At 43.5% G+C, this 27,940-nt stretch overlaps 1 protein-coding gene across 1 annotated transcript in view; it reads left to right on the top strand.

Annotated features, from left to right (window-relative positions):
• TMEM45B (transmembrane protein 45B) overlaps nt 1–27,940 on the top strand; it is a 43,011-nt gene that overhangs the window by 9,478 nt on the left and 5,593 nt on the right. The window contains exon 2 of the mRNA XM_003819874.6: nt 26,001–26,186. Coding sequence (XP_003819922.1) covers nt 26,009–26,186 — 178 coding nt within the window. The 5' untranslated portion in view covers nt 26,001–26,008. The remainder of the gene's footprint in view (nt 1–26,000; nt 26,187–27,940) is intronic.

Genomic DNA, 27,940 nt, shown 5'->3' on the forward strand with positions numbered 1-27,940 from the left:
GGTGAGGGGAGAAGAGAGTCCAGAATGACTCCCAGGATTCTGGCTTTCTGGGTGACTGGACGTTAAGCCAGTACCCAAGTTTGGGATATGAGAAGAGAAGCCGATTTGGTGGGGAAAGAAGATGGTGAGTTCAGTCTTGGAAATACTGACTTGAGGTGTCTAAGAAACATCTATATGTTTATGTGCATGTCTGTCTATTCAGCAGGTTGTTGGATCTATGAGTCTGAGACTTAGAGACAAGGTCAGAGCTGGAGATGAAGTTGTGGGAGTCACCATTGTGCAAGTGGTGATTAATCCATGGGTGTGCGTGAGAGTTCTTGCAAGGGGAAGAGGAAATGGAAGTAAGGGCTTATGCAAGGAGGACTGTTGAGTAAAGTGAAAGGCCCAGCTTCTGCCTGTTCACTAATGTCAGTGCTGAACAAGCTCACTGGCAGTGGATGCTGAGGAAAGGAAGGAAGGAGTCTGTCTGTAAGCTTGAGCACTTTTTCTAAGAGGTGGAGAAGGCAGAGAGCCCAAGCCTTGAAGAAATGTTCCTTAGTGGCCTGGCATCTCGGAAATTTGACTCCATGACTTTGGAGTGATCTTTCCATTATTATTTTCCTTGAGCACCCAGAAAGAGAATTCTGAACTAAATGTATTCTTTCCCATGGCGGAGTTAAGGATAGTGTTAATTACTGAAATATATGTAAGGTTTTTTTTTTTTTTGGTTGTTTGAAAACTAAACCCACCTTTGAAGTCCAGAGATGTCCTTTCACTCTAATGTATGCTGAGGTGGCAACTGGTAACTGCTTCTTTGTAGGTAATAGCCATAGCCTTAGTTTCATCCTCCCTTCTCCATGACTAAAACTTGCTCCAACTTCTGCATTTCGTTTTTGTGATGTATTAATGAGGAGCAAAGACATAAAGGAATTTCAGAATTCAGAAGAGCCATGGAGAGTCCCTCTTCCAAACTCCCTATTTAACAAATAAAGAGGCCGGGCGCAGTGGCTCACACCTGTAATCCCAGCACTTTGGGAGGCCAAGGCGGGCAGATCACGAGATCAGATCGAGACCATCCTTACTAACACGGTGAAACCGTGTGCCTACTAAAAATACAAAAAATTAGCCAGGCGTGGTGGCGGGCGCCTGTAGTCCCAGCTAATTGGGAGGCTGAGGCAGGAGAATGGCGTGGACCTGGGAGGCGGAGCTTGCAGTGAGCCGAGATCGCGCCACTGCACTCCAGCCTGGGGGACACAGCAAGACTCTGTCACAAAAAAAAAAAAAAAAAAAAAAAAATGAGGACCCTGAGAGGCTATGTGTCTTGCTCAAGGTCACAGAGTGAATTCGTAGCAGCATTCAGGCTAGGACCCAGGTATTCTGGCTCAGTGGCCAGTGTTCTTGTTAGATAGTGAGAAAATAGAACTTAGTCCAATTTGTTTTTTTTTTTTTTTTTTTTTTTTTTGGAGATGGAGTCTCGATCTGTCACCCAGGCTGGAGTGCAGTGGCGCGATCTCGGCTCACTGCAAGCTCCACCTCCCGGGTTCACGCCATTCTCCTGCCTCAGCCTCCCGAGTAGCTGGGACTACAGGCGCCCGCCACCACGCCCAGCTAATTTTTTGTATTTTTAGTAGAGACGGGGCTTCACTGTGGTCTTGATCTCCTGACCTCGTGATCCACCCGCCTCAACCTCCCAAAGTGCTGGGATTACAGGCGTGAGCCACCATGCCCAGCCTCCAATTTGTTTTTCATTCTCGAATTCAGGATCCAGCAAAACTGCCTAATTTTCATGACAGTTTGAAGAAAGGCCCAGATCAAATGCCTCCCGCTCTGTGAGGCCTGCCCAGTTTCTCAGGTGAGAGTTACCCACTTTGTGTGCTATGTGCTAGGACTGCTACCAGTATGTCCCAGGACAATCAGTCTTTCACAAGTATTGTCATGTGGCGCTTAACGACAGGGACACGTTCTGAGAAATGTGTCGTTAGGCGATTTTGTTGTGTGGACATCCTAGAGTGTACTTACACAAACCCAGATGGCATAGCCTACTACACATCTAGGCTATGCGGTGTATACTGTCAGTGCTGAGCATATGCACTGTTAGCAGATGCTGAAGGGAGTCTGTAGGCGTGAGCACTTTTTCCAAGAATTGACTTCAAACCTGTACAGCACATTACCGTACCACACACTGTAGGCAGTTATAGCACAGTGGTAAGTATGTGTGTATCTAAACACGGAAAACATGCATTAAACATACGGTATTATGGCCAGGCGCAGTGGCTCACACCTATAATCCCAGCACTTTGGGAGGTGGAGGCAGGCAGATCACGTGAGGTTGGGAGTTTGAGACCAGCCTGACCAACAAGGAGAAACCCCGCCTCTACTAAAAATACAAAATTAGCCAGGCGTGGTGGTGCGTGCCTGTAATCCCAGCTACTCGGGAGGCTGAGACAGGAGAATAGCTTGAACCCGGGAGGCGGAGGTTGCCATGAGCTGAGATTGCGACATTGCACTCTAGCCTGGGCAACAAGAGCGAAACTCTGCCTCAAAAATAAAATAAAATAATTAGCCGAGTGTGGTGGTGCACACCTGTGGTCCCAGCTACTCAGGAAGCTGAGGCAGGAGGATCACTTGAACCCTGGGGGTGGAGGTTGCAGTGAGTTGAGATCGTGCCACCGCCCTCCAGCCTGGGCGACAGAGTGAGACCTTGTCTCAAAAAAAAGGAAAAAAAAAAGTATTATAATCTTATGGGGCCACCATCATACATGCCGTCTGTCATTAACCAAAATGTCATTATGCGGCACCTGACTGTATACAGCTGTCTACTAGATTATAAACTCCTTGCAGATAAAACTATTCATTTCATCATTATCCATTGTATTATTTCCTTATCACCCAGAAGAATCCTGTATTTAATTGGCTCATATGGAAAATTTTAGAAAGAGAGAGACAGCAGGGCTGAGACTATCTCCTGCTCAGGAACCAAAACGAGCTGGGAGGTAACAGAATTCTTTTTCATAGTAATTGTATTCCATATCATGGTGAAATCGTGCCAGAACAAGCTTCAGACTCTTTCTGGTCTTACTCCTTCTGACCGTGCTGTTCCCAAGAACCTCCCACACAGGAAATAACAATGGCAGTAGCTGTCAAATTCTAAAGACGGGGATAGACTTTGGACCTCCTCAGGCCCCTGAACCCACTGTAGAGCAGGGACGTGACTTAGTTGAAGTTCAGGACTGCGGCCACAGTCACACCACCTGTAAGCAATGGAGGACTTTCAACACAGAACTCTCTGCTCCCCCTGCATTCTGTTACTAAGCAGCTCATAGAACGCGAAGAGGTATTAACCTTGTTATTTGCAGAGTTACAAAAAGCTGAGTCAGGTAGGTTTGGCTGTATTCCAAAGCAAACCCAGACCAGAAGCCACCTGAGAGTTCCTGCCGGCAAGGACAAATTCAGAACGTATAAAAACGATGAAAATAAATATTCTATGATCACCGTATAACCTACTTCCTTACTGACCAAACACACGTCTCATTCCCATTAACAAGTTATGCTCAGCCACTGCCCTCTCTAGGATTATGTGATGTTAAACAGTAATTCTGCCCATTTAGGGTCAGCTACTCAAAAGCAAAGAACAGCAACTTTAGGTCAAAATATGTTCTTCTAGGAGAGAAGCCCAAGTCTCTCCCCTATTATTGCGCGAATAGTGTACCAGCACCAGACTAGAGAGGAAGCTAACACTTATTAAACATGTACTCTAGTCAACTGCTAGACATTTTCAGGTAAGCCTCACAGGATCCCTCCAAGGTGGTATTAATGTCCCAGTTTTAGAAGGAGGAGTACTGAGATTCAGAGACATTAGAGAACTTGTCCAAGGTCTTACCAGTAAAAGTGGCAAAACCAGGACTGAACTCAGGTCTGACACTACATAGTTCATATTCTATTATGTGACTATATTCCTCCCTAAAGGAAAATTTAGGAATTCGGTTTCCTTTAGGAAGATGTAGGAAATAGAATGTACTAAAACTAAGATAACAGTTGACTTAAGTCTTTTCTAACTCAGCCTTCCTCAGGCCCATGTGTGAGTTGGTTTCTATCCTTTCCCTGAAACTCTTGGGCACATAGGACCATAATGTCTGTTTGATTTTACTTGTAAGTATATTCTTTTGGTCAGTCCCAATCTGACAAAATTTTAAGATTTAATGCATTCTATCCATGCAAGAGAATTACATGTGGTTTTGCTTGTAAAGAAGGTGGAAATGATATAGGGTAAAGAGAGTAAGTGACATTATCTAGTTCACTCCCACCATATGGACGATTGGCAGCAACTGCCTCTCAGCCTTTGCATGTGTTATTTGCTCTGACTAGAACTCTGCCCACACTACCTGACTAATGCCTGTGTGTTTTTCCAGGAAGCTTTCATGACACTACCCTCTATAATCTTTCTCCTGTTTCCTCCAGGCTGAATAGGAATCCTCCCTTTGTTGTCATTGTTATGAGTGTTCTCTGTATACTCTAGTAAAGTATTTTTATATGAATCATAATAGTTTAATTAATCAGTCTTCTGATTCACAGTTTAAGCTGGTTATAGGCAAGGTCCTTCTGTAAAGAGTTGATGAAATCTACTTTTAAGAGTAGAAAGATAGACAAGATGCCAAGACAATTCAATAGGGAAAAAGAATAGTCTTATTAACAAATGGCTGGGACACTTGGATATTCACATGTGAAAGAATAAAGTTGGATCCCTACCTCACACCATATACAAAAGTTAAGTCAAAATAGATCAGAGGTCAGGTGCAGTGGTTCACACCTGTAATCCCAGCACTTTGGGAAGCCAAGGCTGAATCACCTGAAGTTAGCAGTTCTAGACCAGCCTGGCCAACATGGTGAAACCTTGTCTCTATTAAAAATACAAAATTAGCCAGGTGTGGTGGCGCATGCCTGTAATCCTAGCTACTCAGGAGGCTGAGGTGGGAGAATTGCTTGAACCTGGGAGGTGAAGGTTGCAGTGAGCCGAGATCGTGCCATTGCACTCCAGCCTGGGAGACAAGAGCAAAATTCAGTCTCAAAAAATAAATAGATAGATCAGACACATAAATATAAGAGCTAAAACTATACAATTCTTAGAAGAAAACATAGAAGTGAGTTTTCTGACCTTTGGTTAAGCAGTGGTTTCTTGGATATAACATCAAAAGTACAAACAAAAGAAAAAAACAGATAAATTGGACTTCATCAAAATTACAAGCTTCTGTACTTCAAGGACAGCATCAAGAAAAGACAACTCACAGAATGGGAGCAAATATTTGCAAGTAATATATCTGATAAGAAACCTATATCTAGAATAAAGAACTATTACAACTCAATAATAGACAAGTAATCCAATTAAAATGGGCAATGTATTTGAGTAGGCATTTCTCCATGTGCCCAATAAGCACATGAAAAGATGCTCAACATCACGAATCATTACGGAAACAAAACAACAAAATACCAGTTCATACCCACTAGAATGGCTAAATGAAAAAAGACATAAGTGTTGGCAAAGATGTGAAGAAATTGGAACTCTAATACATGGCTGGTGGGATTGTGAAAGGGTCTAGCCACTTTTGAAAAGTCTGACAGTTTCTCAAAATGTTAAACATAGAGTTACCATCTGACCAAGTATTCCACTCCTAGGTATACAGTCATCACCCTTTATCTGCAGGGGATATGTTCCAAGACCCCCAGTGGATGCTAAAACCATGGATAGTTAGTTCCAAACCTTATATACACTGTGTTTTTTCCTAGATGTATATACCTATGATAAAGCTTATATAAATTAGGTATAGTAAGAGATTAACAATAATAGTAGGACTATATTAGAACTATATGTATACTAGAACAATTACAACAATATACTGCTCACAATTTCATGGATGAAGATTCATTTTTACTGTAGATCTTAGCAATCTCAGCGTACTAATTTTTTCTTTCGTTATTAAGAACTTTCATGTTTCCACTTAAACAAAACACTTGACAACTTCTCTTTGGCATAATCGAACTGCCAGCATCACTACTTTTTCATTTTGGAGCCATTAGGTAAAATAAGGGTTACATGAACACAAGCACTATGATACCATGACAGTCAACCTGATAATCCAGACAGCTTACTAAGTGACTAATGGGTATGCTGGAGAAAGCAATGATTCATATCCAGGGTGGGATGGCATGAAATTTCCTTATGCTACTCAGAATGGTGTGCCATTTAAAATTTCTAAATTATTTGTTTCTTGAAGTTTCAATGTAATGGTTTTGGACCACAGTTGACTGCAGGTAACTGAAACTGCAGAAAACAAATCCATGGATAAGGGGAGACTACTGCATATCCAAGCGAAATGAAAATATCTGTACACACAAAAACATGCAATTCTTCACAGCATCATTATTCATAACAATTCAAACGTCCATCTACTAACAAGTGAATAAACAAAATGTGACACATCCATACAATGGAATATTATTTGGCCATAAAAAGGAATGAAGTGGCCAGGCATGGTGGCCCACGCCTGTAATCCCAGCACTTTGGGGGGCCGAGGCAGGCAGATCACGAGGTCACCAGTTCGAGACCAGCCTGGCCAATATGGTGAAACCCCATCTCTATTATAAATGTAAAAATTAGCCAGGCATACTGGCGGGTGCCTGTAATCCCAGCTACTCAGGAGGCTGAGGCAGGAGAATTGCTTGAACCCGGGAGGTAGAGGTTGCAGTGAGCCGAGACCATGCCATTGCACTCCAGCCTGGGCGACAGAGCGAGATTCCATCTCAAAAAAAAAAAAAAAAAAAAAAGGATCTGGGCACAGTGGCTCACGCCTGTAATCCCAGCACTTTGGGAGGCCGAGGCAGGTGGATCATGAGGTCAGGATATCAAGACCATCCTAGCTAACACGGTGAAACCCCGTTTCTACTAAAAATACAGAAAATTAGCCGGGCATGGTGGCAGGCTCCTGGAGTCCCAGCTACTCGGGAGGCTGAGGCAGGAGAATGGTGTGAACCCGGGAGGCGGAGCTTGCAGTGAGCCGAGATCGCACCACTGCACTCCAGCCTGGGCGACAGACCGAGACTGTGTCTCAAATAAATAAATAAAGGAATGAAGTGCTGATACATGCTATACCATGGATGAATCTTGAAAACATTATGCTGAGGGAAAGAGGCTGCATCTTGTATGATTTAATTTATATAAACTGTCTAAATTAGGCAAATCCACAGAGACGGAAAGCATATTAGTGATTGCCAGGGGTTGGGGGGGCTGGCGGGAAACGGGAATGACCATCAATTTGTATGGGATTTCGTGGGGGGTTGGTAAAAGCATTTTAAAATTGAATAGTTGTAATTTTATATAAAATTAGATAGCAATAATGGTTGCACAGCTGTTAGTAAACCAAAAAATACCAAATTAAACACCTTAAAAGGGTAAATTTTATGGTACGTAAATTATATGTCAATAGGAGTGGGTTTCTTTTTAAGTAGAAGAGTAATGGCAAGAAAGTACAGAGAACCATCTTAGGGTGACTTTCAGAGCCATCAGGAAAAACTGTCACAGAAATAAAAAGTAAAAAAACTTAGTAAGGTTGAAATCTTTGTAGCTTGTTATACACCTGAGAGTTATTTTTTGTATTGATTTAGTAATTAAATCTATGAAAGGAAATGTAAGTGTTAATTGGCCGGGCCTGGTGGCTCACACCTGTAATCCCAGCACTTTGGGAGGCCAAGGCAGGCAGATCACCTGAGGTCAGGAGTTCGAGACCAGCCTGGCCAACATGGTGAAACCCCATCTCTACTAAAAATACAAAAATTACCCGGTTGTGGTGGCGCACCTGTAGTCCCAGCTACTTGGGAGGCTGAGGCTGGAGAGTTGCTTGAACCTGAGAGGCGGAGGCTGCAGTGAGTTGAGGTTGTGCCACTGCACCCCAGCCTGGGCGACAGAGGGAGACTCTGTCTCAAAAAATAAACAGAAAAATTAAAAAAAAAAGGAAATGTAAGTGTGAATTGATGAATGGATAAATAACATATGGCGTTATGGGCAGAATTTTGTTCCCCCCACCTCCAAGTGCATATGTTGAAGTCCTCACCTCCAGTGCCTCAGAATATGCCTGTGTTTGGAGACAGAATCTTTAAAGAAGTAATCAAGTTAAAATGAGGTCATTAGGACAGTAATCCAATATGACTGGTATCCTTATAAGAGGAATTTTAGGGCCAGGCGCAGTGACTCACACCCGTAATCCCAGCACTTTGGGAGGCTGAGGTGGGTGGATCACCTGAGCTCAGGAGTTCCAGACCAGCCTGGCCAACATGGTGAAACCTCGTCTCTACTAAAAATACAAAAAATTAGCCGGGCATGGTGGCGGACACCTGTAATCCCAGCTACTCAGGAGGCTGAGGCAGGAGAATCACTTGAACCCAGAAGGTGGAGGTTGCAGTGAGCCGAGATTGTGCCACTGCACTCCAGCCTGGGCAACAAGAGCAAACCTCTGTCTGAAATAAAAAAGGAACTTTAGACACAGACACACACCGAAAGAAGACCATTTGAAGACACAGGGCAAAGGCGGTCATCTGCAAGCCCAGGAGAGAGGCCTCAGAAGAAACCCATTCTGCCAATGCATTGGTCTCAGACGTCTAGCTTCCAGAACTGTTAAAAGATAAATGGCTATGGTTTAAGTCCCCCAGTCTGTGGGACTTTGTTACAGCAGCCCTGGCAACCAGTACAGATTTGGGTACCAAGAAATAGGGTGCTGGTGAGCAGACGTGGCTTTGGAACTAAACAGTGAGTAAGGGCTGGAAGAGTTTGGAGGTGCATGTTGGAAAAGGCCTAAACTGCCTTAAAGAGACTGTTGATAGAAATGTGGACCTTAGCCGGGCGCGGTGGCTCACGCCTGTAATCCCAGCACTTTGGGAGGCTGAGGCAGGCGGATCACTTGAGCTCAGGAGTTCGAGACCAGCCTGGCCAACATGGTGAAACCCCATCTCTACTAAAAATACAAAAATTATCCAGGCGTGGTGGCGTGCGCCTGTAATCCCAGATACTCAGGAGGCTGAGGCAGAAGAATTGCTTGAACCTGAGAGGCAGAAGTTGCAGTGAGCTGAGATCACACCACCGCACTCCAGCCTCGGCAATAGAGCGAGACTCAGTCTCAAAGGAAAAAAAAAACAGCAACAGAAATGTGGACATTGAAGGTGATTCCAGTGAGGACTGAGAAAGAAAAGAACAGAGCTGTAGAGAAAGCACCTATCAGCTGGGCACAGTGGCTCACGCCTGTAATCCCAGCACTCTGGGAGGCCAAGACATGTGGATCACCTGAGGTCAGGAGTTTGAGACCAGCCTGGCCAACATGGTGAAACCCCATCTCTACTAAAAATACAAAAATTAGCTAGGTGTGGTAGCATGCACCTGTAGTCCCGGCTACTCGGGGAGCTAAGGCAGGATAATTGCTTGAGCCTGGGAGGCACAGGTTGCAGTGAGCCAAGATCATGCCACTGCACTCCAGCTTGGGTGACAGAGAGAGACTCCATCTCCACAAAAAAAAAAAAAAAAAAAAGAGAGAGAGAGAAACATCTGTCATCTTAGAGAATACATGTATCATCAGGAACAGCATGTTGGCTGAAATATGAATGTTAAATGTACTTCTGGTGAGATCTTGGACAGAAATGAGGAACATGGTATTAGAAACTAGAAGAAAGATAGACCTTGTTATAAAGTGGCAAAGAAATTTGTTGAATTGGATTCTCATGTTTCATGGAAAGCAGAACTTATAAATGATGAACTTGGATATTTAGCTGAGGAGATTTCTAAGCAAAGTACTGAAGGTGGCCTGATTTCTTCTTGCTGCTCATAGTAAAATATGAGAGGAGAGAGACAAGCTAAAAAAGGAATTTTTAGAAAAAAAGGAACCAAAACTTGAAGATTTGGAAAATTCTCCGTCTATCCATTCTACAAAAAATGTGAAAGCACATTCTGGAGAAAAGACCAAGGGTGTGGCTGAACCCCTGTCTGAAAAGATGGCCAATGTGATGCATGGATACAGTCAACCAACTCAGCAAGTCGGGAACAGAGATGTGGTTTTCCCAGGAACATCTGTGGAGGGCCCTCTTGTCAAATGGCCTTGCCCCCTGTGGATTGCATAGGAGGCCAACAAGGTTTTTGAGAATTTATACCAGCAGACATTGCCAGTTTGGACCAAAGGAGACAGAAATAGGAAGAAATGAAGGAAGATTGTCAGACTTTTGGAATTCTGCAGGACCAGCCAGTACAGCGATATGGCAGTGATCATGAGTTATCCTTAAAGGAAAGGGAAGAATGACTCTGAAGCCAGTTCAGAGATCTGCCAGGCTGCTACTGCCACCTTGGGCCCAGGCACACAGATTCAGGGGCAGGTCTGGTGCCACTTCCTTGGTTTCAGCAGGCCAGGATGCCCCAGCCCAGGACCAAGGGGTGGGGCCAGCATTTAGGGTAGAGGAATCAGGGTGATGGCCCTGGAAGGCAGGGCCACCCTGTGCACCCAGATAACAGAACACTGAGCCAAAGAGGATTATCCTCAAGCCTTGGCATTGGGCTGGGCGCAGTGGCTCACGCCTGTAATCCCAACACTTTGGGAAGCTGAGGCAGGTGGATGACCTGAGATCAGAGTTGGAGACCAGCCTGGGCAACATGGTGAAATCCCGTCTCTACTAAAAATACAAAAAATAGCCTTGCATGGTGGCCTATGCCTGTAATCCTAGCTACTTGGGAGACTGAGGCAGGAGAATCACTTGAACCCAGGAGGCAGAGGGTGGAGTGAGCCAAAATCGCGCCATTGCACTCCAGCCTGGGTGACAAGAGTGAAACTCCATCTCACATTAAAAAAAAAAAATTGAACGGAATTTGCCCTACCAGGTTCCAGGACAGGAGATCCATGACCACTTTCTTCTTTCCAATGTCCCACTTTTAAACTAGAAATGTCTATGCTCTGCCTGTCCTGTTTGGGAAGCAGATAATTTCTTGTCTGGTCGTAAAAGTTCACAGCTGGAGAAGAATTTTGCCTCAGGATGAACCATACCTCAAATCTCACCCATACCTGGTTTAGACGATACTTACATGACATTTGGGACTTACAGCTGATGCTGATCTGGGTTAAGACTTTTGGCACTGTAGGGATGGGGAGGAGTGTATTTTGCATATGAGAAGGATATGGGTTTTCAGGGAGCAGAGGACAGGGTGTTATGGGCTGAGTGTGCTCTCTCCAAATTCAAATGTTGAAGTCTTGTCTCCCAGTACCTCAGGATGTGACTCTTTTGAGATAAGATCTTTAAAGAAGTAATTAAATTAAAATGAGATCATTAGGGTGGGGCCCAAATGCAGTATGAGTAATGTCCTTATAAGAACACAGACACACACAAGAGGACGACCATGTGAGGACACTGAGAGAAGATGGCCATCTCCAAGCCAAGGAGAGAGGCCTCCAGAACTGAGAATATAAATGGTTGTTTAACCTGCCCAGTGTGTGGTACTGTGTTACCAGCCCTAGCAACCAGTGTATGTGGTCTACCCACACAATGAAATACCATTCAGCCATCAAAAGGACTCAGTGGTGATTCATGCTTACAACATGGAGAAACCTGGGAAACATCGTGCCAACAGAAAGGGCCAGCCACATATTATATAATTCAATTTATGAATTGAAAGGCAAACCTGTAGAAATATAAAATCAACTGGTGGCTGCCTGCTGGACACCCCGCAATGTGCGGGACAGCCCCACAACCAAGACCCCTGTGGCCCAGAGTCTCAGCAATGCCGAGGCCGTGAGATCCTGCTCTCGCCCAGGCCTGCTTCCCAAAGCCCTTTAGTCCTGAAGGGAGAAGAGAACAGGCTGCCTTCTTTCTTTGTTATTGAAATCCCACTTACTCCCTCTTACAGCATGCTCTTCTCCCTTTAGGACCAGCCCGGGCTGGTCTCTACCACGTGTAGATAGGGCTGGGGAAGGAGAAGACTGGTGAGAGTGAGGGGTTTCTTTTTTTTCTTCTTTTTTTTTTTGTTTTGAGACGGAGTCTTGCTCTGTCTCTCAGGCTGAAGTGCAGTGGCGCGATCTCAGCTCACTGCAACCTCTGCCTCCTGGGTTCAAGAGATTCTCCTGCCTCAGCCTCCTGAGTAGCTGGGATTACAGGTGCCCACGACCATGCCCGGCTAATTTTTGTATTTTTAGTAAGAGACAGGGTTTCACCATGTTGGCCAGGCTGGTCTTGAACTCTTGACCTCAGGCAATCTGCCAGCCTCGGCCTCCCAAAGTGCCGGGATTACAGGCATGAGCCAATGCACTGGGCTTTTTTTTTTTTTTTTTTTTTTTGAGACAGGGTCTCCTCTGTTGCCCAGGCTGGAGTGCAGTGACATAATCATGGCTCACTGCAGCCTCAACCTCCCAAGTAGCTGGGACTACAGGCACGCACCACCACACCCAGCTAATTTTTTTTTCTTTTCTTTTTGGTAGAAATGGAGTTTCACCATGTTACCCAGGCTAGTTTCTTTTTTTTTTTTTTTTTTTTTGAGACTAAGTCTTGCTTTATCGCCCAGGCTGGAGTGCAGTGGCTCAATCTCAGCTCACTGTAACCTCTGCCTCCTGGGTTCAAGCTATTCTCATGCCTCAGCCTCCCGATTAGCTGGGACTACAGGTGCCCGCCACCATGCCCAGCTAATTTTTGCATTTTTAGTATAGATGGGATTTCACCATGTTGGCCAGCCTGGTCTCAAATTCCTGATCTCAGGTGATCCAGCCACCTCAGCCTCCCAAAGTGCTGGGATTACAGGCGTGAGCCGCCGCGTGCAGCCCCCGGGCTAGTCTTAAAGGGAGAAGAACATGCTCTAGGAGGGAGTTAAGTGGGATTTAAATAACAGAAAGAAGGCAGCCTGCTGTCTTCTCCCTTCAGGACTTAAAGGGCTTTGGGAAGCAGGCCTGGGTGACAGCAGGATCTCACAGCCTCGACACTGCTGATACTCCGGGCCACAAGAGGCTTGGTTGTGGGGCCATCCTGTGCTTTGGACGATGTTCGGCAGTGTCCCTGGTCTCCACCCAGAGAAGCCAGGGCGCCACCACCAGTCCCCGTTGTGAGCCACTGGACTCGAGAATGACCTAATGGCTTAACCTTGTACTATGACAGAGCCCAAGTTGCCTGAATTTTAATGATACAAAGAATTTTAATTATGCTAATTTTATCTTAATTTTTTTGTGAGACAGAGTTTCGCTCTTGTCGCTCTTCTTGCTTGTCTCAGCCAACATCTCAGGAAAAACCTTCTAGGACAGCTGGCATACCTCCAATTCATTCTTTTTAACGGTTATATAATATCTCACAGTAAAGATAAAATATAATTTATTCAGTCAAACACGTGGTTGGTACTGAGTAGAGGCCCAAGCTCTCTGGGATATTTGGGGATCTATTATTTTGTGTCTGCCACCACACACTGGGAGACATTTGCTTTAACTCTCCACCTGTGGGAGGAACGTAATGTTAGAGAGTGCTGGTTGCCAAGCCTAGGCACTTGAGGAGAAAAACAAAATTCACTTTCCCCCTTTTTCTGATTCTTCCATTCATGTGGACATCTCTTCCTTCACCATTCCTGCTTTCCCCCTCTAAAATAAGGGGAAATTCCTGCTTTATTTTTTTAAAGCACCATATCAAGTTTTACTTTTAACTACAGCCAAATGGCATCAACCATAATTTCTCCTTTCCTTGGCACCATTTCCTCTCTCTTCTGTGACTCTGCTTCCCTCTGGTTTCCTTGCTCCTCATTCTCCCTTACTCTTGCCTCCATTTTCTCTTTCTGACTCCTTCTGCCTTATCTTCTATTTCACTTATCTCAAATGAGAGAGAGAGAGAAGGAAGGAGAGAGGGAGGGAGGGAAGGATCCAATGATCTCCCTAGATATGAAATAAAAAGGAACAGTTGCCCAAACCTCCAGTCTTCTTGGTTGCCAGCTTGGTTGCTATTTTTAATACTAGGCCATAGCAGCAGATCAGCCGGGGATTTAATAGGGAGATTCTGGAAATGAGAGTCATGGAAGTGTTGAGGTGAGGTCTTCACACATCCCTGGCCGACTGGAAAAGCTATGCATCTATGGGGAAGACCTGAGACAGCACAGCAGAAAGTGAAAGGCAAAGTTACTACCTGTCCAAAACATTCAATCCTCCCCTCACACTCCTATCCTATCTCATGTGAAATTTAAAAAAAAAAGAACTATATTGAAATAAGAAAGTTGGGGAATTTGCCTTTGTGAAAGCACTTATTTTTTTCCTTTGGAGACAGGGTCTCACTCTGTCACCCAGCGGTGGAGTGACACGGAGTGTCAGCGGTGCGATCATGGCTCACTGCAGCCTCAACCTCATAGGCTCAAGCAATCCTCCCATCTCGGCCTCCCGAGTAGCTTGGACTACAGGCGTGCCCTTCCATGCCCAGCTAATTTATTTTTAGTAGAGACAGGGGTCTCACTCTGTTGCCCAGGCTGATCTTGAACACCTGGGCTCAAGCAATCTTCCCGCCTCAGCCTTCCAAAGTGCTGGGATTACAGGTGTGAGCCACTGCACCTGACCTAAAAGCACTATCTGATATTTGTTTTCCTATTTGTAAGTTTGTCCTTAGATTGAAAGGTTTTGTTGTATATTGCCCACACCAGTTGTGTATATTAGGAAACACATTCCTTAAGTACTTTTTTATTTAACATTTATTTTATTTAAATGTTTTTAATGCTAAACCACAGCAGGGGCTTAGCCTATATTTGGAAAATGGGTTATCCAAATTATTTAGAAGTCCAAATTTTTATTGTTCTACTTGAAGTTATTTATTACCTCATTCCTCCTGTAACTAAAACTGACTCATCCTCCATCTCCTCCACGTGTTCCATAATGGAGCTAATCTAATGAACGAATCCATCAATTTGTTATTGGAAGAAATGTAGCCCATCCCCATCAAATCAAAGTACTCAGTCTTCTATGAATCATACATAAGTTTAAATAAATTTCTACAGACATGCTGCAGGCCCTGCTGTCCACTGGTGTGAATTTTAGACGAGGTAAAAGGGAAGGGTGGGTCTTGACAAGCTGGTATCAAGTACATAGAGGCAGACAAGGACTCTGCCTTTATTTCAGGTACTGCTTTTGAGAAAAATGAGGAAGGGCAGGGAGGAGGGAAGCCGGTTAGTCACTGTGCAGTTTTGACCTACATTTGCAAAGCTGGTTTTTCTGCACCTTTGCCTAGGAAAATGAAGTATAACAAGCTTGATATTGAAAGGGACCTGTGTTAAACATTAAACAAAAATGTAAATTTTTTATGTTCAAAGGAGGGTTTAAAAAGAAAGCGGGCTGGGCACAGTGGCTCACGCCTGTAATCCCAGCATTTTGGGAGGCTGAGGCAGGTGGATCACTTGAGGTCAGGAGTTCTAGATCAGCCTGACCAACATGGTGAAACCCTGTCTCTACTAAAAATACAAAAACATTAGCTGGGCGTGGTGGTGCACGCCTGTAATCCCAGCTACTTGGGAGACTGAGGCAGGAGAATCGCTTGGAGGCAGAGGTTGCAGTGAGCCAAGATTGCACCATTGCACTCCAGCCTGGGCAACAAGAGCGAAACTCCATCTCAAAAAATAATAACGAGGAGAAGGCCTTCCAGTTGGCAGCACAAAGAGGCAGGCAATTTCTTTCTGTAAAAAAAAAAAAAAAAAAGCAACAAACCACCAAAAAATATATAAAACTAGACAAAATCGTTTATCAAAACCAACCATTTCAGGGAACTGGAAATTGACAAAATGCAGGCAAAAAATTGAGCAGCATTTATTCTTAAAAAACTACTAGATCTTCAGGCAAGTAGGAGATGGTGGCTTTTTTTGCCTGTGGCTGCTCCCATCACCCCCCAGCTCAGCCAATGACTTTTAAGTAAGATGGGGCTGGCCATGAAAACTGCCACACAAACAGATTCAATTCAGAGCAGTGGCTGGGGGGTTGAAAATCCTTGGCTTTGCTGGCTTAACATGGGAATGAACACTTGGAAATGAGCAGGACAAATCCACAGCTTCGCTAGCTTGAGGTTGCAGCCCCACTTGGGGCAAGCAGCAGGCCAACCAGGAATTTAACAGGGGGATTCTGGAAATGAGAATCAGAGAAGTATTGAAGTGAGCTCTTCACGCATCCCTGGCTGACTGAAAAAACTATGCATATATGGAGAAGACCTGAGAGAGCCCAGCAAGGGAGATAAGGGAGACTTGAAAACTGGCCTTCTCCAACCCCCACACAGATGGACTGACAGGGGTTGGAAGTGTAATGGGCTTGAAGTTTTCTTTTGTTTTTGTTTTGTTTTGTTTTGTTTTTTGGAGACAGAGTCTCACTCTGTCGCCCAGGCTGGAGTGCAGTAACGCAATCTCAGCTCACTGCAACTTCTGCCTCCTGGGTTCAAGTGATTCTCCTGCCTCAGCCTCCCAAGTTGCTGAGATTACAGGCGCCCACTACCACACCCGGCTAATTTTTTGTTTTTTTAGTAGAGATGGGGTTTCATCATGTTTGCCAGGCTAGTCTTGAACTCCTGACCTCAAGTGATCCACCCGCCTCAGCCTCCCAAAGTGCTGGCATTACAGGCATGAGCCACTGCGCCCGGCCTCAGAGAATTAAAGAAAACTGTTCAAGGAATTAAAAGAAAACATGATTTAAATGACTCGACAAATAGGGAATCTAAATAGAGAAATACAAACTGTAAAAAGAATTAAATGGAAATTCTGGAGTTGGAAGGTACAATTTCGAATTCACTAGATGGGCTCAATAGCAGATTTTGAGACAGTGGAAGAACCAGTGAACATGAAAATAGACCAATAGAAATGATCCAATTCGAGAAACAGAGAGAAAAATGAAGACAAATGAACAGACCTTCAGACACACATGGGATGATGCTAAATGTCCCCACATACATGTAATGGAAGCCCCAAAAAGGGAGAGAGAAAAAAATAAAGAAGTAATAGCTGAAAGCTTCCCAGGTTTGATGAAAAATATTGAATTGCAAATTTTTTTAAAACTCAACCAACACTGAATTTTAAAAAACACAAAGAGAACGACACAGGAAGGACAAAGCCAGAAGCATCACACTTCCTGTGTTCAAATTATATTATAAAGCTATAGCAATCAAAACAATATAGTACTGGCATAAAAACACACATAGAGCAATGGAACAGAATTGAAAGCACAGAAATAAACCCACTCATATAAGGTTAACTAATCTTCTACAAAGGTGTCAAGAACAAGAATGAGGAAAGAATAGTATCTTCAATAAATGGTGCTGGAAAAACTGGATATCCACATGCAAAAAAAAAATAAGGAAATTGGATCTTTATCTTCCACCATATACAAAAATCAACCAAAAGTGGATGAAAGATTTAAATGTAAGACCTAAAATGATAAAACTCCTAGAAGAAAACATGCAGGGAAAGGTACATGACATTGGTGCTAGTGTTGATTTCTTTTTTGATATGACAACAAAAGCACAGGCAACAAAAGCAAAAGTAGACGAGTAGGATTGTATCAAACTAAAAAGCTTTTGCATAGCAAAGAAAACCATGAAGAGAGTAAAGATACCCATAGAATGGGAGAAAATATTTGCAAACCATATATGCAATAAGGAGCTAAATCCAAAATATACAAGAAACTCTTACTACTCAATAGTAAAAAACAAATGACCCTATTAAAAAGTAGGCAACAGGCTGAGTGCGGTGGTGCAATCTCGGCTCACTGTAACCTCCGCCTCTCAGGTTCAAGCGATTCTTCTGCCTCAGCCTCCCGAGTGGCTGGGACTACAGGCATGCGCCACCACGGCTGGCTAATTTTTTGTATTTTTGGTAGAGACAAAGTTTTGCCATGTTGGCCAGGCTGGTCTTGAATTCCTCACCTCAGGTGATCCGCCTGCCTCAGCCTCCCAAAGTGCTGGGATTACAGGCATGAGCCACTGTGCCCAGCCCATTTTAGACTTTTTGATTGCCCTATGATCTCAGTTCTCAAATGAGTTTAGGAAGAGTTATGATTTTGTAGTTTATCTGCTATCATTGCTGTTAGGGTGTGAGTAATACTCATCCCAGCTTTCCACATCCTGGATTCTTTGTGTTTTAATAATTTTTTTACTATAATCTATTTCATATGTTCTAATGTATACAATGCCAATTGATGTTTGCTTTTATTTATTTGCAGTTTTGATTTCTTCTTTGACCCAAAGTTATTTAGTGACTCAAAAAATTTTTAAGGTGATTGAGATTTTTGTAAAAGAAAATATTTCTGTTGTTATAGCATTGTAGTCAAAGAATGTAGGCAATAAATTTTCTGCTTTGAGAAAAAAAAAAAAGTGGGCAAAGGACCTGCGTAGACATTTCTCTAAAGAAGACATACAATGGCCAACTGGTTTATGAAAAGATGCTCAGCATCACTAATCATCAGGGAAATATAAATCAAAGTCACAATAAGATATTACCTTATACCTGTTGGGATGGCTATTGCCAAAAAATCAAAACAAAAGAACAAGATTGGTATGGATGTGGAAAAAGGGAACCTTTACATACTGCTGGTGGGAATGTGAATTGGTGCATCTATTATGGAAAACAGTGTGGAGGTTTCTCAAAAAATTAAAAATAGAGCTACCCTAAGATCCAGCAATTTCACTTCTGTGTGTGTATCGAAAGGAAATAAACTCCCTATCTTGAATATCTGCCCTCCCATGGCCACTGCAGCTTTGTTTGCAATAGCCCAGATATGGAAACAATCTAAGTGTTCATGATTGATGAATGGACAAAAACAAATGTGGTGTATATATATATAGAATGGGATATTATTCAGCCTTTAAAAAGAAGGAAATCCTGCTATTTGCAACAACATGGATGAACCTTGAAGACCTTATACTAAGGGAAATAAGCCAGACACAGAAAGACAAATGCTGTGTGATCTCACTTATATGTGGAATCTAAAATAATCAAACTGGATATAAACAGAATAGAATACCTGTTACCAGGGTTCTGGAGCAGTGGGGGAGATGGGGAGATGTTGGTCAAAGGGTACAAACTTGCAGTTATGAGTAAATTTTGGAGACCTAATGTACAGGAGGGTGACTATCATTAATAATAATATACTGGCCAGGCACAGTGGCTTATGTCTGTAATCGCAGCACCTTGGGAGTTTGAGGCGAGAGAATAGCCTGAGCCCAAAAATTCAAGACCAGCCTGGGCAACATAGCGAGACGTTGTCTCTACGAAAAAGTTTTTAAATTGGCCAGGCGTGGTGGCCTGCACCTGTAGTCCTAACTACTTAGGAGGCTGAGGCAGAGGATCACTTGAGCCCAAGAAGTTCAGGGCTGCAGTGAACTACGATTATGCCACTGCACTCCACCCTCGGTGATAGGGCGACACCCTGTCTCTAAAAATAATAGTAATAATAATAAACCCTATATTTGACATTTGCTAAGAGAGCAGATCTTAAGGATTCTCATTACAAAGGAAAGGAAAGGGTAACCAGGTAAGGTGATAACTCGGTTAATTAGCTTGATCATACCAATCATTTCACAATGTATACATATATCAAATCATCATGTTATATGCCCTGAGTATATACAATTTTTATTTGTCAATTATACCGCAATAAAGCTGAAAAAATATTAAAGGACATCCTTCAGGTTGAAAGAAAATGAGGTTTTAGAGTTATTAAAATGGACAGAAAGAAATGAAGAACACTGGAAATGGTAAATAGGTGATTAAATATCAAAGAATATAATATATATTCATGCTTTGAAAAATGTAAAATTGCTTCAAGAAATAATTGCCACACCATTAGTTTATAACCTAGACTTTATATATTCTTAAATCTTAAAAACTTTATAACAAGCCCAAACATAAATATGATATGTACATATATGTGTACACACGCACACGTCTCTGCCTGTTTATTGGAGTGGCTTATTTAGTCCATTCATATATATTAATGGCTTATTTTGTGTGTGTGTGTGTGTGTGTGTGTGTGTGTGTGTATGCAAGAAGGAAGGGGTAGGAAATAGAGCTATTATATATTGGAACAAAGTCACTATATTTTATCAGAATTAAGTTACTATTAAAATAGACCATGGTAACTTAAAGATGCATACTATAATCCCTAGACTAGAGCATGCAGTAGGAAAAATATATATATAGCTTAAAATATGAAAAAAGTAATTAAAATGGTATACTAAAATTACTTGTTAGACATAAATGACAGCAGGAAATGAGGCACGGAGGAACAAAAAAATGCATGAGTGACAGAAAACAAATAGCAAAATGACAACTATAAATATAACCACACCAATAATTACATTAATATGAATGGACTAAATAAACCATCCCAATAAAAAGGCAGAGATTGTCAACTATGCAAATTCTCAAGGAATTTCCCTTTTATGCATAGTTTTGGGAATGCTAGACTTATATTAATGGAAATAAGCCAAGAAAGAAAAATAAATGGCATCCAAGAAACAGGGGATCCAAAACAAGGAAAAGCCTCTTCTGGAAGCTGCAGCAAAAGGTAGGGTGGGTGGAAAACAAGAAAAAGGCAAAGGGAATTTGTAAGATGGTGCAGAATGCCCCAGGAGGACAGACAGCCAGTTCAATCTTAAAGAGAATATTCTCAAAACAGGTCTCTAGGAATAAAACAGAAATAAGTTATCTGAGGTTAAAATGTCTAGAATTTAATTTGGTCAACATTTGACAGATCTTTTAGCCCTTTGAAGGAAAAACATAGTGATCGGTATTTGGGAAGATAAACAAGTAAAAAAACAATGCAATGATTAACCCCAGAATAAAACAAAAGTGTTAGGCCAGGTGCGGTGGCTCACGCCTGTAATCCCAGCATGTTGGGAGGTCGAGGCAGGTGGATCACCTGAGGTCAAGAATTCAAGACCAGCCTGGTCAACATGGTGAAACCCTGTCTCTACTAAAAATACAAAAATTAGCCAGGCGTGGTGGCACCATCCTTCATTCCAGCTACTCAGGAAGCTGAGGCAGGAGAATCACTTGAACACATAGGTGGAAGTTGCGGTGAGCAGAGATCATGCCACTGCACTCCAGCCTGGGCGACAGAGCAAGACTCTGTCTCAAAAAAAAAAAAAAGTGTTAGAGAAAACATAACCCATAATACACTACTTGGATCCGCATTCATTCATTCCACAAGTATTTACTGAGTGCTCACTCTGTGTCTGGCCCTGCGGTAAGCTGTGGACTAACCACAATAAGCAAATAGATCAAATCTCTGCTTTCCAGAGGCCCACATTTTAGTGGATGATGACAGATGCTTAAAAAAATCAGTCTGCAATATCAGATGGTGATTCATACTTTACAGAAAAGTTACAAGTCTACATAGATTGAAAAGTGGGGCAGGCCTCTATTGTACATGCAGTAGTCACGGAATAAAGTGGCATTTGAACAGAGACCTGAGTAAAGTGAAGGAGACAACTGTTGGCTCCCTGTGGGAACGCTGTTCTAGAAGCCACAGACAGTGCAATGTCCTGAAGCAGGAATGGAGTGTTCTCAGCTGTTTAAGGGAATGGAAGGGATCCAGTGTGGCAGGGGATGAGTGCTGGGAGAAATCAAAGAGATGGCCCAGGATCATATATGGCCTTATTGGTCCTGGTAAGGACTTTGGATTTACAGAGCCATGATAATGAAACTAATGATTTCAACAAACGAGTATAATGCAACTGCTATGAAAATAGCAGGGTGGGGAAGAGGGAGAGGCTGTGAGAGAGCTCCAGGAAGTTGGTAGGTGATGCCTGACAATGATGAATTAACAAATGGCCACATGCACAAAGCATTAGGTTGGTGCAAAAGTAATTGTGGTTTTTGCCATTACGTTTGCACCCACCCATTAACTACAATGGTGGAGGTAAATACCGGAGGAAACAGCTGAAAGGGTTGAAAGTGGCTTTGCTGGGGGTGAGGAGGGATAGAACATGAGGCTGTTGCTTTTCACTATAAGTCTTTCATACGAGTTGATTTTCTGAAAACTGTAAGCATTTTTTTAAAAGCTTATGAAGTTCTTGATGATGGGTGGGACCCTCATCTGTCAATGTGTAAGATGTGAAACAGCCCTGACAATGTAGCTGGTGCTAGAGGGACAGGCCTGTGTCCAGGGTTGGAATACGCTGTGCAGACCAGGAATGCTTTACATTCCGGGGTGGTCTTTTCTAGATCACTGTCTCAGTCTGCTTGTACTGCTATAACAAAATACCACAGACTGGGTCATTTATAAAGAACAAATTTATTTCTCACAGTTCTGAAGGTTTGGAGGTCCAATATCAAGGCACTGGCATGTGGTGTCTGTTGAAGGCTGTAGCCTCACATGGCAGAAAGGGCAAAAAAGGGAAGCAACTCCCTCCATTCAGCCCTTTATAAGGGTGCTTAATCCCATCCACAAGGGAGGAACCTTCATGGCTTAATCATCTCTTAAAGGCCCCACATCTAATACTATCACACCGGCAACACCTGAATTTTGGAGGGGACCCATTCACACCATAGCATTCCAATCCTGGCCCCCCAAAATTCACGTACTTCTCACAAACAAAATACATTCATTCCACCACAATTGCCCTCAAAAGCCTTAAATCATTCCAACATGAACTTTAAAATCTAAGTCCAGAATCTTATCTAAGTCAGGTATGAGAGAGACTCATTCACTTTGAGATAAATTTCATCCTGAGGCAAATTTCTCTCCAGCTGTGAGCCTGTGAATTCAAATGAGTTGCGTACTTTGATTCAAATACAATGGCGTGACAGGCACAGGACAGATGTTTCTAGTCCAAAAGGGAGAAACAGGAAGGAAGAAAGGAGTAACAACAGGTCTCAAGTGAGTCCAAAACTCAACATTAGATCTTAGGCTTGAGAATAATATTATCTGACTCCATATCTCACCTTCTGAACACACTGGGGTGGGTGGTGGGCCCCAAGGCTCCAGGTGATACCACCTCCAAGGCTTCCCTAAGTATTGGCCTACTGGGGGCTCTCTGCAGTGGCTCCACCCCGGTGACAAATCTCTGCTCAGGCCCTGAGGTCAAAGAAATCCTTTCCATCGAGGTGGAGGCGGCCGTGCTCCCACAGCTCATACAGTATGCATACCTACAGAGTTAGCACCACATGGATGCCACCAAGGTTTATAACTTGCGCCCTCTGGAGCAGTGGCCCAACCTGCACCTGGTCCTGCTTGAGCCACAGCTAGGGTGACGGAGGAATGCTCTGCTGGAAATGTGGGGGGCAGAGACCTGAGGTGGCCCTAGGCAGTGATCTCTGAGACCCCACAGGCGCCTGGGCCCTTCCCCTGAAACTGTTCTGCCCCAAGGCTCTAACCCTCTGGGCCTATAATGAGCAAGGCAGCCCCAAATGCCTTTGGGGTCATTCTCCGAAATGCCTTTGGGGTCATTCTCCGAAATGCCTTTGGGGTCATTTTCCGAAATGCCTTTGGGGTCATTTTCCCGTTGTCTTGATAACTAGCACCTGGCTTCCTTCTACACATACTAATCTCCTTATCAGTCATGTGGCCATACCCGTGGTTTTCTCTCCTACACACACGTTTTTATCTTTTTCATGGCTAGGCTGAGAATTTTTCAGATATTGACCTTCAGCTTTCCTTTTGATGATAAATTCTGCCTTCAAATAATTTCTCTTTTCTCACGTTTTTCTTTCTTTTTTTTTTTTTTTTGAGATGTAGTTTTTGCTTTTGTCACCCAGGCTGGAGTGCAATGGCGCGATCTCAGCTCACTGCAACCTCCCTCTCCCGGGTTCCAGCGATTCTCCTGCCTCAGCCTCCCAAGTAGCTGGGATTACAGGCTCCTGCCACCACACCCGGCTAATTTTTGTATGTTTAGTAGAGACAGGGTTTCACCAAGTTTGTCAGGCTTATCTCAAACTCCTGACCTCAGGTGATCTGCCTGCCTCGCCCTCCCAAAGTGCTGGGATTACAGGCGTGAGCCACCGCACCCGGCCTCTCATGTTTTTCTATAAGCAGTTAAGAGAAGCCACACAGCATCCTGAACACTTTGCTTTCTATCTCTTCTGCCAAATATCCTAGGTTATCATTCTTAAGTTCTGCCCTCCATGAAGTCCTAGAACACGACATAATTCAGCTAAGTTCTTTACCACTTTCTAACAAGGATAACCTTTCTTCTAGTTTCCAATACCTTGTTCTTTATTTCTGTCTGAGACCTCATCAGAATTGCCTTCACCATCGGTATCTCTATCAACATTCTATTCATGACCACTTAGGCAATCTCTAAGAACGAGGCTTTCCCCACAGCTCATATCCCACACCTACAGCTCTCCTCTTCTTCTGAGCCCTCACCGGAATCATCCTTAGGGCTCCGTTCATGGCAATCCAGGCTTTTTTCAGCACTCACTTCAAAGCTGTTCCAGCTTGTATTCATTATCCAGTTCCAAAGCCACCCCCACATTTTTACATATTTGTTATAACACCTGGTTATAAATGTTATAAACTTCTCTGGTACCAGTTTCTGTCTTAGTCCCTGTTGTGCTGATATCACAGAATACGCAGACTGGGTAATTTATAAAGAACAAAAATTTATTTCTCACTGTTCTGAAAGCTGGGAAGTCCAAGATCAAGGCACCAGCATCTGGTGTCTGCTGAGGGCTGCATCCTCACATGCAGGAGGACAAACAGGGGACCAGCTCCCTCCAGCCAACCCCTGTATGAGGGAGGGCATCTGCTCCTAGTTCAGGAGGGAGGGGCCCTCATGGCCTAGTCCCTTCTTAAAAGTCCTCTTCTCGGCCGGGTGTGGTGGCTCACACCTGTAATCCCAGCACTTTGGGAGGCCGAGGTGGGCGGATCACCTAAGGTCAGGAGTTTGAGATAAGCCTGGCCAACATGGTGAAACCCCGTCTCTACTAAAAATACAAAAATTAGCCAGGTGTGGTGGCGGGTGCCTGTAATTCCAGCTACTCGGGAGGCTGAGGCAGGAGAATCACTTGAACTTGGGAGGCGGAGGTTGTAGTGAGCCGAGATCGTGCCACTGCATTCCAGCCTGGGCAACAGAGTGAAACTCTGCCTCAAAAAAAAAAAAAAAAAAAAAAAAATCCCCTTCTCTTAATGCTATCACCTTGGCAACACCTGGATTTTGGAGGCGACACATTCAAACCATAGCAATCACCAACAACTGGTATTTTTCTCCCACCCTACATATTCTTTAGGTAACCACCCAGGCCAGTGGGGAAAATAATCAATCTACTTCTGAATAAATCCTAGCTATAGTTTCATGCTACTGCAAATGGGATAACAGCAAATCATGCCTGAAAATTTTTGGAATAAGGTGATGTTTATATCATTATGCTGATTTTTACAAAATGTGAATCATATTGACCAGGTTCATTTGTACTAGACCACCACACCAAAACTTTTTAAAATTATTTTCCAATTAGGTGAAAAATGATGTTGTGCTTTCGTTTGCCCATCTCTAATTTCCGGGAGATTTATAATTTGTTTGTATTATTTTGTGAATCATCCGTTCATGTCTTCTGCCTATTCTCCTATGGTCTTTTTCTTATTAATTTGTAAAGACTCTAATGTAACAGCCAACTGCTACAAGCATGTTTCTGATTTGTTGTTTACCTTTTGATGTTCTTGATATTAAAAGATGCTTATATAGCTGAACATTTTTCTTTTCTAGTTCCACCCTTTATGTTTATGCCTTGGAAGGTTTCTCTATCTGAGATCAATAAATATTACCTATCCTCCTCTTTCCCCACCCTCATCCTTTTATTTTACCCACGTTTAAAGCATTACAGACAGTGGAGTCCAGTTGGTTATGCAACTCACTTTACAGATGAGACTTCAGTGACGTAACATAAGGCTTGTTTTATGAGAATGTGTTGATCCTTCTTAACGTGGCTTATGATTTGCAATCTCAGGCACGTATTGTGTTTCCTGCCAAAATATACATTTGTTTGCTTTCTTCATTAGCCACCTAACAGCCTTCCCCTAATTTTTTAGGTGTCCTGATGGCAAATTTCAAGGGCCACGCGCTTCCAGGGAGTTTCTTCCTGATCATTGGGCTGTGTTGGTCAGTGAAGTACCCGCTGAAGTACTTTAGCCACACGCGGAAGAACAGCCCGCTACATTACTATCAGCGTCTCGAGATCGTCGAAGCCGCAATTAGGACTTTGTTTTCCGTCACTGGTAAGAGCAGGGGTCATTTGGTCTAGGGAATCTCCTCATCATACCCAGAACCTTTAATTCATTTTCTGAGCCCTGTGAAATAGATGTTTCCACTGGCAGAGATAATAGGGCAACAATTTCCCGATGGTCACTAGACTATTTTATCGTAAGATCCATTGTGTACAGAGCTTTATAATACTAACGGTTGACAGCTCTCACATCATGGGACACTGTGAAAAACTATCAAATCAACAAGGACACAGGTATGGAAAGTTGTAGGAGCAAAACACCCACTGTATGAAAAAGATATGACACAAATAAAAAGAGAAAAAAACAAAATAGATTAGGCTCACGTACCTTAGTTGTGACAAAGTAGAAAATCACCTTTTTTCCTCAATTGTCTCTCCCTCCAGATCCTTACAGTAGTTAACACCCAACCCATTGGCTTATCTTCATCCTCAAGTCTCAAGCGCTTATAGAGAGAGAGTTTATGTAGATTAGTAAATTAGCCAGTGGGAGAGAAAAAGCAGCAGAGGGCTGTTGGAGAGGGATTTTCCTTCACTCTGCCCCATTCCAACAAGATCCACCCACTCCCACTGTTTCCTTTGCATCCACTCCGCTCCACTGCGGCCCTCCGGGAACAAGCAGTGACGACAGTGACAAGTGTTCTTCCTCAGGACCAGACCCACCTGGGGGGAATGAGGGGTCTTAATCTGCAACTGACAGTTACCACTTGTCATCAGTGGCCTACGGTTTCTTGGAGAGAGTGAAGCAACATCGCTTCTCTTGGAGGAAGCAAAGCTTCACAGGGCTTTGTTGGCCTCATCCTGCTGAATGTCCCCACTCACCATTCAGGCATCAGAGAGGCCTCCCGTGAGAAGTGACAGGGACCTGTGGCTTAAAGGATCAGGACAGCATCAACCTTGCCTAAATAAAGCTAGGACAATTACAATATTTGGCCCCTTGACTGGGTGAAAATGGTACTCATTCAACAGCTCTCTGGCACTCCTACCACAAGCCAGCAAGTCACTGTTCCAGGCATAGGAGATACACTGGGGAACCACACAGCCGCTGCTGTCACAGGGCTTCCATTCTAGTGTCACTGGGACTTTTCCTGGGTCATTTCCACAACTTCCTGACTCTTTGTGTGGGAATTCAAAAAGGGTCTGGCTTGAGAAACAAGTATCTGGGAAACAGAGTCCAAAATGTCATCATGGAGGATTTCTTCTAGGCTTCCCCAAGAACATTTTGGGTACCAGGCATAAAGACAAATCTTTTGCCTTCCAAATTAGGTGATAAAAGTAGAAGGGATAAGAACTAAGAGCTATCCTGTGGCGCAGTTTCGTCATTTTCTGGCCCACATCGTGGGGCCTCTGCCTTGTTTACCCGGTGTTTTAAAACACAGAGCTGGGAGGGGCGCAGGGCTTGCAGAGCTGGCTCTGTGCCCAGGAAGGAGACGCACTCAAAATCAGCCCTGCAGACACGCACCTGGGAGCCGCTTCCCTCCCTTGGCACCTACAGGTATCTTGATTACCAGTGTGTCTCTGCTCGGATTCTGCTTTCAGCCTAATTGTTTCTGTCTGGGATTTCTTTCACTGCTCACTTGGCAGGGAAGCCCAGAGATTATTGTATCAGCCACACTCCAACCTAAGTGATGATGTCTTGCTCATCTCTGCTCCTGGACAAACCTCCTGGGGATCTGTGTGTGGTTGCGTTCGTTGATTCTTCTACTCTCAACCCCAAACCCCTAAAAGGAACAACAATGGCAAGATGTC

The sequence above is a fragment of the Pan paniscus genome, chromosome 9 (genome assembly GCF_029289425.2).
Source record: "Pan paniscus chromosome 9, NHGRI_mPanPan1-v2.0_pri, whole genome shotgun sequence".
NCBI classification, from domain to species: Eukaryota; Metazoa; Chordata; class Mammalia; order Primates; family Hominidae; genus Pan; species Pan paniscus.